Source organism: Erinaceus europaeus, chromosome 15, assembly GCF_950295315.1.
Source record: "Erinaceus europaeus chromosome 15, mEriEur2.1, whole genome shotgun sequence".
NCBI lineage: Eukaryota > Metazoa > Chordata > Mammalia > Eulipotyphla > Erinaceidae > Erinaceus > Erinaceus europaeus.
The window spans coordinates 24601771-24617919 of record NC_080176.1 but is presented as its reverse complement, the minus strand read 5'-3'; the positions used below and the strand labels follow the sequence as shown (position 1 = coordinate 24617919).

At 47.0% G+C, this 16149-nt stretch overlaps 1 protein-coding gene across 1 annotated transcript in view; it reads right to left on the bottom strand.

The window, feature by feature from the left end:
• Positions 1 to 16149, bottom strand: part of LOC103125499 (myosin-16-like) — a 74435-nt gene that overhangs the window by 19723 nt on the left and 38563 nt on the right. The window contains 8 exon segments of the mRNA XM_060172311.1: positions 602 to 839; positions 4917 to 4949; positions 4952 to 5129; positions 6824 to 6956; positions 8899 to 9082; positions 12764 to 12881; positions 14890 to 14939; positions 14942 to 15134. Of these exon segments, the coding sequence (XP_060028294.1) occupies positions 602 to 839; positions 4917 to 4949; positions 4952 to 5129; positions 6824 to 6956; positions 8899 to 9082; positions 12764 to 12881; positions 14890 to 14939; positions 14942 to 15134 (1127 nt within the window).

Here is a 16149-nt window from a genome sequence, read left to right as displayed (position 1 = left end):
CCATTTCTAAGAGGGAGTAAAAATGCTTGCAGTCACAAGTGTGAGGAATTCATGGGCATGGATGTCCAACAACCTGCTTTTGTTTGATCTCCTGATATGCTGTACCTGCTTGCTGCCACTTTCAAAGTCACCACACAAAAGCATCAACTTGGTGCCCTGGTAGCCGAACTCCTCATCATGAGTCCAAATTTATTTTCTTCCTGAGACCACCCTCAAGTCTCTTATTGTGTCACAGGCCTGTGGGTCTTCTGAGTGAGGAACAGCAGGCTGGCTTGTGCTCCCAGAGTTGAATGCCATAGTGCTGTAGAGGGGGATCTATTGTGTGCCATCTTCTGCAAGCCCTGGCACCTCAGCTTCAAGGTTCTGGGGTGGGGGGCAGTTCTCTTCTAGACCAGGAGAGCTTGCTTGGAGGTCCTAGCAGGCAAGCACAGGTACTCATAGACAGTCAAAGGAAGGCAGATCTGCTTCCAGTTGGAAAAGTTTATCCTCTTTGAATGAACAAGCTGCTTCACATGGAGTAGTGAGGGGGATGGGGACCTGCCTAGCCAGCCAGAGCAGCCAAATGAACACTGGTCAGCAACAGTGTTTGAGATGTCATGACCTGGTTGCCCTCACATCCTTGGAACTCTTCTCAGAGAGCTGCTGCTCTCCTCTGCCATCCAGGATGGGCTCTGCTGAACAGGCCACAGGCAGGAGCCAGCCCTCTGCAGGGATGGCATAGGCTGCCTGGGAGGCCATGGCATAGCAGCTGTGCACTGGGGTCCACAGGGGAGCCTGCAGCTGGGCCAGCATGCCCTGACCCTCCCAAGGCAACTGTGTCAGTATCTCATAGGTGGCTTCTGACATGAATCACAGTGAAGACACCAGGCTTTTTCTCAGGGGAGGTGGCTGGGAGGCTTCAGGCCTGAGGGTTTGGGACTTCTGCCTGTGTCCAGTCAACCTTCTCTTGGGTTTGCAGAGGTCTCATCTGGTATATTTGTGGCTCTCATGGTCACCATCTGGAGTCTTTCTTTTCCTGGTATTTGAGGTGTGTTCATTGTGTCCTTCTGCTGGAGAGGTCCCTGTTGTTTTGGGGGTGCAATTCCAGGAGCGGTTTCTCCACTTTTTGGGACTCTGTTCATCACAGCTGCTTTCTGAATCTGACAGCCAAGTCAAACTGTCTGTGCCTTTCTGCTCCTTTTCTGGAGAATTCTCCTTCTCTGTCTTGGTTTCAGACCATTTTTCATCCTTTGCTTTCTCCTCCACATCTGAGCATTTTTCCTCACAGGAGGCACAGATACTTCTCAGAGGGGGTTTGGTTGTTTGGACTCTTGGAGTGCCGGTCTTGAGTTCTGGATTCCATCCTGAAGGCCTGAAAAGACTCTCTGTGGCTGAATTAGGTGAATAGTCGGGCCCCTGATTTCTCAACATTCTTGGTACTACTTTTTAAAAATGGTAGCCTAATGGGAAATCTCATTGCCAGTTGTATTTGATTTCCCTGGATGTCTGGTGATACTGAGAATCTTTGCTTGTGCTTATTGGCCATTCGTACATTTTTTTTTTTGTCATCATTGGGGCTTCATTGCTGCAGGTCAACTTTTTAAGAAAGGAGATAGACAGACAGACAGACTGACAGATACCATAATGCCAAAGCTTTCTCCAACATAGTGGGGCTTGAACCTGGGTTTTATGTATGGCAAAGCAGTTGCACTATCTAGGTTTTGCTGGCTCTTATCCATTTTTAAAAGAAATATCTATTCAGGTTGTTGGTCCATTTAAAAAAAATTAAAATTTTTATTTTTTTAATATTTATTTTTCCCTTTTGTTGCCCTTGTTGTTTTTTATTGTTGTTATTATTAATGTCATCGTTGTTAGATAGGACAGAGAGAAATGGAGAGAGGAGGGGAAGACAGAGGGGGAGAGAAAGATAGACACCTGCAGACCTGCTTCACTGCTTGTGAAGTGACTCCCCTATAGGTGGGGAGTCGGGGCTTGAACTGGGATCCTTATGCTGGTCCTTGCACTTTGTGCCACCTGTGCTTAACCTGCTGTGCAAAGTGCAAGGACCGGAATAAAGAAATAGTAAAAAATTAAATAAATAAATATAAAAATTAAATAAATACTTAAAAAATTTTTAAAAACCTTATATATTTATTTATTGTCCCTTTTGTTGCCCTTGTTTTTTATTGTTGTTGTAGTTATTGCTGTTGTTATTGATGTCATCGTTGTTGGATAGGACAGAGAGAAGTGGAGAGAGGAGGGGAAGACAGAGAAGAGGAGAGAAAGAGAGACACCTGTAGACCTGCTTCACCGCCTGTGAAGCGACCCCCCTGCAGGTGGGGGAGCCGGGGAATTGAACTGGGATCCTTATGCTGGTCCTTGCACTTTGTGCCACCTGTGCTTAACCTGCTGCGCTACCGCCCAGCTCCCAAGCTCCTCTTTTTAAAGATGACAGGCTGAGGCCCAGAGAAGAATGAACAAGCACAGAGAGGCTTTGGAGCCTTTGGGCTGTCAGTCCCATGGCAACGGACCCCTCACTACATCTCAAAGTCAAGTGCATGTGGACACCAGTGGGACAATTAGAGCCCTTCTGGTCTTCCTCAGGCAGCAGTCATCTCTGTTGCCCACCCCGAGGGACTCCTGAGGACCCACCGTAAGTCTCAGCTTGCAGTCGTGTTGATTTTCCCCTTTCCATCTCCATTTTTCTTGAGTTTAGAGGAGTCTCTAAAGGTCCCCCCTGCCTGGGTCTGTAAGTATAAAGGGTATTCGGAGAGTACTGCGACACCATCTGAGTCCCAGCTGTTGGTGTCTGTTGTGCTGCCATCATACCTGTGGCCCTTGTGGCTTCTCTTCATCTGTCCCTGCACACAGTGACTATTTTGGGGACATTCTGTCTTTTTGTTTGTTTGGTTTTTAATTTTTTAAAATTATCTTTATTTATTTGATAGAGACAGCCTGAAATCAAGAGGAAGGGGGATATAGAGAGGGAGAGAGACAGAGAGACACCTGCAGCACTACTTTACCACTTGTGAAGCTTTCCTCCTGCAGATGGGGACTAGGGGCTTGAACCCAGGTCCTTATATATTACAACATGTGCAATCAATCAGGTGTGCCACCACCCAGCCCCCTTCTGGGACGTTCTGCACTGATGTTGCCTCACGGCTACTTCATAAGATTTCTTCCCACCTGGGCCTCCCCTGCCAGAGGAGGTGCATATTCCTCCACTCTGACTCCAAGTTACCTGGGAGTTGCCCCTGTACTAGAACCTGGGTGGGAAGAGCAGGAGCCTTCAGCAGCGCCTCATCATCATCCCACCCTCCCTGCCTCCTCACCCCAACTTCCCTTCCTCTCAGAAACTCCAGAAACTCAGAAACTTCAGCTGCTTCAGCTTTATGACCACATCCATCAATATTTATTATTTTAGATTAGCAAAGCAGAACCCTCACACCTCTAATGCTTAGCTCTAAAGATGATCTCTTCTAAGCCGACAGCTCCCTTGGGGGATTTTAGGACTTGGGTGGGTCTGGAACAACCAGGACCACCTGCTCTAGTCTCGTGACCCTACATGAGCCACTAGGACAATGCTAGAGGGAGAGCAGAGTGGGGTGACCCAGATTATTGAGGAAGCACTGTGTGGAGTGAGATTTACTTTCTGCCACTCAGCAGAACAGAGAGCCTAAAACAATTCTTCAAAATTAAAAAAAAAATCTCTTGCACAACAGAGCTTGTGGTTAGAACTGTGTGCCTACCACAAAAACAATATAGCCGGACTTCTCTATGTCAAAGTTATCTTCAACAGACTGCCAACATTCTTCTTCTTTTTTAAATATAGAGTGAGGGAGGAGGGGAGAGAGATCACCACTGAAGCTTCCTTCAATGTTGTGTGAGGGCCAGGCAGGAACCTGAGTTGAGTACATGGCAAAGCAGTACACTACTCAAGTTAGCTATTTTGCCATCTCCAGATGGCCAACCTTTTTCAAGTAATGCCCAGCAGAATAAAATTTGAGCCTATAGTTAAGAAACACATACAGAGCCAGGAAGATGGTACAGTGAATATAGCACTGAACTTGGAAGCATGAAGTCCCAGGTTTTATCCCTGATATTCCATGTGCCAGAATGACACTGTGGTTTTCTCTCTCCCTTTTTCTCCTCTTAACAAATTATATAAGGCGCCGGGTGGTGGTGCACCCGGTTGAGTGCACATGTTACAGTGTGCAAGGACTCAGGTTTGAGCCCCAGTCTCCACCTGTGGGGGAAAGCTTCATGAGTGGTGAAGCAGTGCTGCAGGTGTCTCTCTGTCTCTCTCCCTCTCTAACACCCCCTTCCCTCTCAATTTCTAGTTGCGGCTATCCAATAAGTAAATAAAGATAATAAAAATAAATTAAAAAGGTAAAATACATTTTTTTTGGTGTGAGAGGTGGTGCAGTGGATAAAGCATTGGTATCTCAAGCTTAATGTCCAGAGTTCAGTCCCCAGCACCATGTGTACCAGTGTGATGTCTGTTTCTTTCTCTTTCTCCTCCTATCTTTCTCATGAATACATAAATAAAAAACCTTGAAAAAAATAAATTATATTTAATAAAGAAACCTATATTTAAAACATATGTTTATTGGTTTATATTTGATAGCTGCAAGGACTTAATTCATAAAATCTAATGGTGTTCATTTGTGCCAGAAACTCTCCTGAGTGACTTGATATATTTTGTTATTTATTGTCCTTAGACCATGACAAAGACCAGGAATCAGCTCACAGAAAGGTGAAGTAGCCCACCTGTCTGAATTACATAGCCGAGTGCCCAAGTGCTCACCAGCTAGGCAGCAAAGATTTACTGAGCGCCTACTGTCTGTTTACTGTGTGCTCAATGCCATAGTTTGTCCAGGAGGGAGAAAGGGAAGAGCCTTCTAGTTGTGCCTCCCCCAGACTGGCCGCAGACTCACCCTGCAGGGTCTTGTTCTCCTTCACGGATTCCGGTGCTCCAGGGACTCCTCGCAGGCGGTCTTTATCTTGAAGCTCTTGGTCATGTACATGCAACACTCCTTCAGCGAGCTGTCCACCTCCACCTGCAGCTCCTTGCACTTCTGCTGCCATTTGGCCAGCATCTTGTCAAAGACCTGCTGCTTTTTGTCCAGGGCGGCTGCTGCAGCATTGGCCTAGGACAAGGGGCATGGCCTCTGGGGGGGGGGGGGCTTCTGTCTTTCCTGCCCCCTCCTGCTGTCCCCTCCCCAGTAGCTGGTGATCACAGGTGTCTTGAGAATTGGGATTCGATTCAACACTTATAGTACACACACGGAACAGGGCATCAGGAAAGTCCCATATTCCAGTTCTAAACCTTCTCCCACTAAAGTGTGACTTTGGACTGTCCCCCTTATCTTTCCAGGCTAGGATTTTATTCAGGTGTAAAATGAGTGGTCTGGGCACCCCATTCTGTTCCTTGATACTTAATCAGTACTGTTGGTTAAAATAGCATTGTCCGGTTCAGAGGTGACTCAACACTGATTATTTTTAGATATTTCTCATAGAACTTTCTTTCTTTTACACTCTTTTTCTTTTTTTCTTTTTTTTTTTTGCCTCCAGGATTATCACTGGGGTTTGGTGCCTGCACTACAAATCCACTGCTCCTGGAGGCTATTTTTTCCCCTTTTGTTGCCCTTGTTGTTTATCATTGCTGTTGTTATTTGTTGTTTTCGACAGGTTATGTTGTTTTCAATGGGCTGGCTTCATGGGCGGGTAACAGACGACCAGGGACTCATGGTTGAGCTGTAGGCAGTATCTCTTTATTCATGCAGGACGCAGCGCAATCTAAGCCGAGCTGAGCTAAACTAAAGGTACTGTAAAACTCACAATGCTGTCTTTATATATACTTGCGAAGTAGGGTGGAAACAGGATGTGACATAGAGAGGGTGGAGAGAAAAGTGACTGGTGAAAATCAGAGTGTGACAAAGAGGGGGCAGAGCAGGCGAGAATCCTATCACTGAACCACAAATGCCCTGGAGGGAGGGTGGAACTTGTTAACAGTGGTTATGTAAATAGAATGAAGTGGTTATGTAAATAGAATAGTGTTAAGCAGGGGGGATTTAAACCAAATGAAACAGAAGGGGTCTCATGCATACCAACAGTTATTATTATTGTTGTCATTGTTTGATAGGACGGAGAGAAATTAAGAGAGGAGGAGGAGAGAAAGATAGACACCTGCAAGACCTGCTTCACTGCCTGTGGTAGCTACCTCACTGCAGGTGGGGAGCTGGGGACTTGAACTGGGATTCTTACACCAGCCCTTGTGCTTCATGCTGTGTGCGCTTAACCCATTGTGCCACTGCCTGGTGCCCACCTTTCATCTTTTGTACAGCTCCCCAGTCACTGTGTCTTTGCTGTTATGTTTTGTTAGATTTGTTAGATTCAAGTTCCTGAATTTGGGGAAAGCAAAACCTTCTATTTTGAAGCCTCTCACATCACTGTGACCTTCTGCCTTAGGAGGTATATGCCAGAGGGACTCTTACCTGCATGAGGTATGCAAATGAGGACGTTTAGCCACACACAAAAAATGAAGGGGTGTGGTGTCACATGGTACAGTTTCTTGGAACTAAATTTTATCCTCATCCTCAACTTAAGCATCTTGTTAAATAGGCTTATCACCCACTTAAATAGTGCAACAATAGCTTGTTGAGTATTCATTTTCAAGCTGGAGGCTTGCGTCCTGCAGACCTAAATATGTTCTCTGTCTTCTAACCTCTCACACCACCTGTTTCTTCTTGCTTACCCCACACAAGTGCTCTCTCACACTCAGCTCCTTGGAGCCAGCCCTTTGAGCCCTACCAGGCGGCCTTTGAGCATTTGCCCCTCTGACCTTCTCCAAGTCAATGGCGAGATCCTTCACTTCTGCCTGGAGTCTCTGTTTATTTTTCTCAAGAGTGGTGGCCCGGGTCTGGGCAGCTTCAGCTGCCTCTTCTGCTTCCTGAAGCCTGGTGGCCAATTTCTTCCTAGGGACAAGGGAGGAAGTAGCATCAGGAACATTTCAGGGCCGTGGCAGGAGAGGGCATGTACTCTGAGCTCTGCTGCCGTATGGGAAAGAGGCAGAAAAATGGAGAGCAGCCACTGTCCACACACTCATCCAGCAACTGTTTAGAGTTTCTCCTTTCTGCTGAGTGTTCCAGGTGCTAGGCAGACAGCAGACTAAGACCCCTGCTGTTAGGACACTTCTGTTTTACTGAGGGTAGACACAGCACTGGGGGAAGGCCTGAGTGTGTGGTTTCAGCTAGAGAGCTGAGGGATTGACATTTAGGTTTAGCCTCGAAGTGGGGCAGGGCAGCTCCCAGAAGCCCCTCCATAGAACAGGAAAGAGCTGGGGCAGGGGGTAGTCAGAGGTGGATGCTTCTGAAATGTGAGTTTAGACTTAACCTATGAAGAATTTTAATATTAAAGTTGTGTCAGAGCTGGGAAGAGAGCTGAGCCTGCTCTTATAGCACAAGACTTGCATGTCTGAGGCACAGAGATCCCAGGTTCAATCCCTGGCATCACTGTATGACAGAGCTGAGCAGTGCTCTGGTCTCTAGCACATTCTCCCATTAAAAAAAAAAACAACAAAAAACAGGGAGCTGGGCAGTAGTGCAGCAGGTTAAGTGCACATGGTGCAAAGTACAAGGATGGGTTTAAGGATCCCAGTTCAAGCCCCCAGCTCCCCACCTGCAGGAGGTTGCTTCACAAGCGGTGAAGCAGGTCTGCATCTATCTTTCTCTTCCCCCTCTGTCTTTCTCTCCTCTCTTGATTTCTCTCTGTCCTATTCAACAACAACAACAGCTATGACAATAATAACAACTACAACAAGGGCAAAAAAATGGGGAAAATGGCCTCCAGGAGCAGTGCATTGGTAGTGCAGGCATGGAGCCCCAGTGATAACCCTGGAGGCAAAAAAAAAAAAGAAAGAAAAAAATCCCAAATATTTTTAATATTTATTTATTTATTCCCTTTTGTTGCCCCTTGTTATTTTATTGTTGTAGGTATTACTATTGCTGTTGATGTCGTCATTGTTGGATAAGACAGAGAGAAATGGAGAGAGGAGGGGAAGACAGAGGGGGAGAGAAAGACACCTGCAGACCTGCTTCACTGCCTGTGAAGCAACTCCCTTGCAGGTGGGGAGCCGGGGGCTTGAACCAGGATCCTTATTCCAGTCCTTTGCTTTGCGCTGCCTCCAAAACCACCCGACTCCATATATATATATTTAAAATCCAAAATCTTAAAGGAAGAGTGTGTCAGCTGAAAAGCACTGTGCATATTGCTCTCTTGTCACCACAAATGCCAGTGGGTAGAAGTCACCAGAGAGCTGGCTGTGGTCCCTTCTTCCCTGCCTTGCATAGGGTAGCTCCTACACAGGGTGTCCCTGGGTACAAGGACCCACTGAAATGCACATCAGCCTTTTGTTATGTGACAAGGTGACTCAGAGTCACAGTCATGTGTTCACTCTTATTTCCCCAGGCCTGTCAAGCAGACCATCCACTTTTCTGGTTTGTGAAAAAGGGTGAAAGCTCTGAGACATCGAGGGCATCTACACCACAGCTGGGGAACAGTCAGTGAGACCTTTGCCACTGAGAGTGGTCTGTGCCCTCCCAGCTTTGCCAAGGCTCGCCAGTCCAGGCCCACAGACCCCTGGAAGCCACCTAAAGGTGAGCCAGCTCCTGACTTTCTACAGGGAGTCCCCAGCACTTGAGGGCAAAGGAGGTGGGCCAGAGGGTCCTTGAAGATGGAGGCTGATGAATCTCCTGCTCGGCTCAGGTAGCAGATACCCCTGCCTGGATGCCTGTCCTCTAAGAGTCACAGCGTGCCTTCTCCTGGCTATGGCCCTAACCTTGGCAGTGGCTGACCCTGGCAGACTCCACCCCCTGCCCCACTGTATCCCCAGCTCTCCCTGCACAGAGCAGCTGTCACTTGGTCTCCTCCAGCTCCTTGGTCCTCTGGATGGTACCTGTCTGGTACTTGGCCCTCCAGGTGGTCACTTCTGTGTTGAGTTTGGACACAAGGTGCTGCAGCTCTGACTTGCCTCCCTGCTCCTCCTCCAGCTGCTCCTTCAGCAGGTCCAGGTCATGCTTAGTGTTGGCAAGACCCACCACTGCTGTGCTGTGAGACTGGGGAGACTGAACAGGCCTATCAGAGGCCTCCAGATCTCTCCAGCACCCCAGACCACCTCTTTGATTGGCAGAAGATTGGACCGACACATCAGATCAAACAAGCAGCAAGTAAAGTGTGTGTGTGTGTGTGTGTGTGTGTGTGTGTGTATGGGGTGGCATGCACAGGTTGACTATCTTGTTTCTCTCTAATTATTGTCCATGAGAATATGTAATATTCATTTCTTTCTTTCTCTCTCTCTCTCTCTGTCTCCTTGCTTCCAGGTTTTATTGCTGTGACACAGTGCCGGCACTACAAATGCACTGCTCCTGGCGCCATTTTTTACATTTTATTTTATTTTATTGGGTAGGGCAGAGAGAAATTGAGAGAGGATGGGGAGACAGAGAGGGAGAGAGAAATAGAAACACCTACAGGCCTGCTTCACCACTTGTGAAGTTTCCCCCCTGCAGGTGGGGAGCAGGGGCTCAAACCTGGATCTTGTGTTCTTGCAATTAGTATTATGTGCATTTAGCTGGGTGCGCTACCTCATAATACTCACTTCACTTAACTACACATATAGTATACTATATCTCTTGGTTAACTTTTTTTTAGTTTATTTTCCTTTTTGTTACCCTTGTTTTTATCGTTGTTATGGTTATTGTTGTTGTTGTTATTGATGTAATTGTTGCCAGATAGGACAGAGAGAAATGGAGAGAGGAGGGGAAGACAGAGATGGGGAGAGAAAGATAGACATTTGCAGACCTGCTTGTGAAGCGACCCCCCCCCCCCCCTGCAGGTGGGGAGCCAGGAGTTTAAACCGGGATCCTTTTGCTTTGCACCATGTGCGCTTAACCTGCTGCACTATCGCCCTACCCAACCCCCTTGGTTAACTTTTTTTTTTTTTATACTTGTTATTATTAAATCAAAATAAAATGTTCCTTTACATCTTCATAACTCATAATTGTCTCAGGGAGGTGTTTCTGTCATGCACTCCATTTCACCCTGAAGCAAACCTTGGACTGTTCTTCATCCAGCTGCCTCTTGTAGTCATCCACCTGCCATGTCAGAGATGTCTTTATCTGCAGGATTTGGTTGAGCTGGCTCTGGGACTCTTCATGTTCCCAACTCAGTTCACTATTTTCTTTCTTTCTTTCTTTCTTTTTTTTTTTTGAAAAGCGAGTAGGCCTGTTTTAGGTATATTCATTTTATTTTATTTTATTTTATTTTATTTTTTTACCAGAGCACTGCTCAGCTCTGGTTTATGGTGGTGCAGGGGATTGAACCTGGGACTTTAGAGCCTCAGGCATGGGAGTCTGTTTGCATAACCATTATGCTATCTACCCCTGCCCTTCAGTTCACTATTTTCAGCTGGGTGAGAAGGGGGTGGAAGAAATTAGAGATGAGAAGCTGGCTCTCAAGACAGATGCTAGGCTTCCTCAGGGCATAACTTGCAAAGTTCCTGACAAATACAGCAGTTGGACCACCTGAGCCAAAAGGAGAGCACAGAACCACCACACCAGCCAACCACAAAGTCAGCATGGTTTGTTAGCCTTTACTAAGAACAAGGCTGAACCCTAGACGAACACAGAAAAAAAAAAAAAAGAGAGAGAGTCGGGTGGTAGCACAGCAGGTTAAGCGCACGTGGCGCAAAGCACAAGGACCGGTGTAAGGATCCCAGTACGAGCCCCCGGCTCCCCACCTGCAGGGGAGTCCCTTCACAAGTGGTGAAGCAGGTCTGCAGGTGTCTGTCTTTCTCTGCCCGCTCTGTCTTCCCCTCCTCTCTCCATTTCTCGCTGTCCTATCCAACAACGATGTCATCAATAACAATAATAATTACAACAATAAAACAAGGGCAACAAAAAGGTATAAATGAATAAATAAATGAATGAATATTAAAAAATTAATTCCAGTTGAGAGGCATTCCAAAACGCAGGACCGGAAATAATTTCAAGATAGCACAAGAATGGTGAACTTGATTTCTTTGACTGCAGTGAGTTTAAGAAAAAAAATCAGGGAGTCCAGCAGTAGCGCAGCAGGTTAAGCACATGTGGCGCAAAGCGCAAGGACCAGCATAAGGATCCTGGTTTGAGCCCCTGGCTCCCCATCTATAGGGAAGTCGATTCACAGGCAGTAAAGCAGGTCTACAGGAGTCTATCTTTCTCTCCCCTCTCTGTCTTCCCCTCCTCTCTCCATTTTTCTCTGTCCTATCCAAAAACAATGACATCAATAAGAACTACAACAATAAAATAAAAAGGGCAACAAAAGGGAATAAATAAATAAATATTAAAAAAAGAAAAAATCAAAAAGTCTACATTTTGCTCTAGGGGAGCTAGATGTCCTTCTGAGCCACCAGCTACCTGTGAGGTTAGTAACAGTTTTGTTTTTAAATGTAAGTGTAGCATCAAAGTACCTGGGGGTCACCAAGATCCAGGTGACTCGCAGGGATGAGGGGCTTCAGATAAGGAAGCCTCAGCTGCTGGTAGGAAATACAGCAAAGGAGTTCAGAGTCTTTGCTATGGTTACTGCATTTGTCATGGTTGCAGAACCTACACACCTGTCCTGCATGGTGACTGCAGGGGCCAGAGGCCAGGAAGAGGCTCAGGAGTTAGAGGGAGGACCTACAAAGGCTCTGGGTCTGCTCTGTAGTCATTTGTCACCCCAGTGGGGTGGTGACTTTACACTCATGGGGAGTATGGCCAGAGGATGCCTGCAGGTTCTCTGTGTCACACTGGAGCATTGTCTGACTGCCTTCTTCTCTGAGGAAGTGCACCTTTGTTTGACTCACTATCTGCCCTGCTAAGCTAGATGCTCACTTTTTTTTTGTCTCCAGGGTTATTGCTGGGGCTTGGTGCCTGCACCACGAATCCACTGCTTCTTGAGGCTATTTCCCCCCCCCCCTTTTTTGCTGTCCTTGTTTAATGTTGTTGTGGTTATTATTGTTGTTGTTATTGATGTCATTGTTGTTTGATAGGACAGAGACATGGAGAGAGGAGGACTGAGAGGGGGAGAGAAAGATAGACACCTGCAGACCTGCTTCACCACTTGTGAAACACCCCCCCTGCAGGTGGGGGGCCAGGGGCTTGAACCAGGATCCTTATGCTGTTCCTTGCACTTCACACCATGTGCACTTAACCCATTGTGCTGCTGTCCGACCCCCTACATGCTCAATTCTATACTGATAAGTTGCAAGTTCTTTTATCTTAGAAATGTAAAGGAGTGCATTTGGTAGAAACAAAACAAAGTAAGCTCAGGATCTGTGTCCTCCCATATTATTGTCCCACAGGACACTGACCAGTCTGGCACCTAATGTGGCAGAGTCCCGGAAGCCATCCTGTCCTGACTGACTTGTGTGGCGCCCTGCCCCTCACATGCTTTTCCAAAGTAGCTTGGCCTTTTTTCTGGTTCCCTCATCAGTGGCACATATTTGCTTTATGCAGGTCACATACCTAACTGTTTGGAAATTGTATTTTGTGGGTAATACTATTCCTCCCACTGATAGCACAGGGTGGGCAAGAGAGCATAGTGCTCCCTGTTATGTACTGTGAAAAAATAAAATGCTCAGCTGGTAAAATAAAATCTCCTCTTCTGATCATGGGGGCAGAGGGGGGGGATTTTCCAAAGCTAGCTGAGACAGTTACGAGAAGAGGACCCCACTGGCTCTCCTCAAGCACAGGAGGACTGAACTCACCCTGGAGGCAGGTCCTGATGGCATTGATCTCTGCCTTGTTCCGCTCCAGCTCAGCCACTTTGGCGTTGGCTTCTGCTAAACTGTCTTCCAACTTCCGCACCTGGGCCTCGGCATTCAGCTGTTGCAGAAGAATGAAGCCAGTGTGGAAATGGAGGCCTGGACCAGACCCTCCTTGCCCCCCACCTGGATTGCCCTATTGCAGCTTCCAACCTACTTGCTTAGTTCTTTTAGAAGGTCTCAATCTCCTAACCCCTGTGTGGCTCCTCCACCTAACAGCATAAGCCCAGAGCCTCGGGGATGGTACACAGCCCCTTGCTCTCCTTTCACTTCTCTTTTGTAATCTCTCAAACACCTGCAGACCTTACCCAACAAGAAGATGCAGTGTGCCGAGCTAAGGAAAATACTAGCATTCCCCAGGGGTCTGCCTGTATAGCAGGAAACAGGAAGATGCATCCTGGGTATCTGAAGCTTGCAGACACCAGCCGATTGGGACAGGGCCCCTGAAGTGCCATTACTGCTTAGTTTTGACCTCCAGCCCTCTCTAGTGCCATGATTTAGCTCTTCCCATGCCAGGCATCTGGTAAATGCATATTTAATGACCTTTTCTTTAATGATTTAAATAAAATATTTTCTTTCATTTTTGAAAGACAGCTCCTTAAAAAAATTATTTTACTATTTTATTATAATGAAAGAGATATAGAGAAGCCAGAACACTGCTCAGCTCTGGCTTATAGTGGTGCAGAGGATTGAACCTGGGACTTTGGAGCCTCAGTCATGAAAGTTATTTTTTTTTTCCAAATGAAAGTCTTTTATTTTTATTTATTTATTTTCCCTTTTTATTATTGTTGTAGTTATTATTATTGTTGTTATTGATGTTGTTATTGTTGGATAGGACAGAGAGGAATGAAGAGAGGACGGGAAGACAGAGAGGGGGAGAGAAAGACACTTCGCGCCACATGCACTTAACCCACTGCACTACTGCCTGACTCCCCAAATGAAAGTCTTTTTAATGAATGAGTGAATGAATGATTTTGTTTATTGCCACCAAGGTTATCGCTGGGGCTCCACTGCTCCTGGTGGTCATTCCTTTCCTTCTTTCTTCCTTTCCTTCTTTCTTTCTTTCCTTCCTCCTTCCTTCCTTCCTTCCTTCCTTCCTTCCTTTCTTTCTTCCTTTCTTTTTTTAAATTTTATTTGACAGGACAGAAATTGAGAAGGGAGGGAGAGATAGTGAGAGAGAAAGACAGACACTTACAGACTTGCTTCACCATTTGTGAAATGTCCCCCCACCCTGCAGGTAGGGAGTGGGGGCTTGAACTTGGGTCCTTGCACTTGGTGATATGCACACTTGACCAGATGCACCACTGCCGGGACCCCAGAAAGTCTTTTTATATAACCATGATGTTATCTCTCCTGCCCAGAAAGGATTTACTTATTTTATGAGATAGAATGAGAGAAACCAGAACACGGCTCCGGCGTATGCAGGCTCTCATGCATGCCACTCCTGCAGTTTATTGCAGTTTCCTCACCTGAACCACCTTCCTGACCACCTACTCAGTTCTCTCTCATCATATATCATTTCCCCCTCGTGGCAGTGTGTACCATTATCTTGTGCTTCTCTTAGTCTCCACCCTCCTGAGGCTAAACCAAAGGAATAGTCATTGTCGTATTGTGTGCCAGCAACTTCTGTGCCCAGGATTGTAGTAGCCCTAACAGCAGTGCTGTGGAGTGGGGATTATTGTTACCTTGTTTTATTTTTATTAGATATGTATTTAATAAATTTATTTACTTATCCTCTGGACAGAAACAGAGAAATTGAGAGGTGAGAGGGAGAAAGAGACCTGCAGCACTATTTCACTATTTCACCTCTCATGAAGCTTCCCCCCTGCAGGTGGGGGCTGGAGGTTTGAACCCAGGTCCTTGCACATGGTAACATCTGCACTTAGGCAGGTGCACCACTGCCTGGGCCCTTTTTACCTCATTTTACAAGCAGGGAAATTGGGGCACAGTTGGATTGTATAGCCTGGCCAAGGTATATACCTCCAGTGGGGTTTGTGATGGACAGAGCAAGCTCCAGATTGCTGGGGGCTGGGGCTGACTGCCTGGGAAGTGGCTGGCTCCCTCTCTGCAGACCCCCTCATCTTGGACTTCTGCACGGTCTCCATGCTGGCATTGAGGCCTTCATAACCTGCTTGTCCTTCTCCAGCTTGGACTTGACCCTCTGCAGGCTCTCTATGTGCTCCATCAGCTCAGCCATGGAGTCTGTGTGCTTCTTGCACAACATGGAGGCTGTGGCCTCACTCTGCAGGGCCGACTCCTCCAGCTCCCGCTGCAGCTTCAGCAGCTTGGCCTCCCGCTTGCGGGTCTGCTCAATCTGGGACAGAGGAGAGGCAAGGCTCTGGCTGAGCTGGCTGGTTCAGCCTCCTCGAGTGGACCCTGCCCACTTTCCCAGTAGTTCCCTGATATTCCTGCACCTTGCTAACAGGCTGTCAGATGGAAATACCAGTACACAGCTGTGGGGAGGGGTGCACACGTCATCTGTGTAGATAGCATGTTGAATGATCCCTATCCATCCCCCAATATGTGCATGTTTTAACCAGACACTTGTGAGTGTGACTTTACTTGGAGCCAGGTCTCTGCGGAGGTGAACAAGCTAAAACACCATCTTGGACTGGGGTAGGGCTCTGTCTGTGACTAGTATCCTTATATGAAGAGGGTACATCCAGAGAGATGTATAAGAAGGTACTACGGAGGCAGGGATTGGAACAGTGATGAAATGACAAGCCAGGAACACAGAGATGCTGGCAGACCACCAGAAGTTGTGAGAGAAACAGTGTTAGCAGACTGTCGCTCAGAGCCTCCAGAAGGAACGGATTCTGTCCACACCTTGGCTTCAGACTTCTGGCCTCCCAACTGTGAGAGGCTAAACCTAGATTGTTCATGTTTCTGTTTTAATGTGTTGCGATCTGGGACTCTGCTGTTCCTGGAAGGACAGCCCCTCCTAGGAACAGCTGAGGACTCAGTTTCAAATGTAAACTTGTCAGTCTAAAGCCCACCCTGCACCGCTGTGGGGTTGCTACCCTCTGGACTGCTGCTCACCAGTCCTCATCACTCCAGGGCCCTGATGTCCAAAACTGGCAGAGGTGACCCAAACCACCCAACCCTAAGCCTGTTGATTCTGCCTCTTACAGAAACCATGCTACAAGCTTTTGCTGACGGCTCCCTGTCCTCTGCATCATGACCAACCCAGTGCTTCTGATGTGGCCCGGCTTGCTGTATCCTTTTGGAAATTGTAGCAAATTATCCTTTCCTTGATTCTTTCTTTTCTTTCCTTTTCCTCTTTTCTTTATTCTTGTGGTTACTGGGGCTTCAGTGCTCCAGTGCTCCAG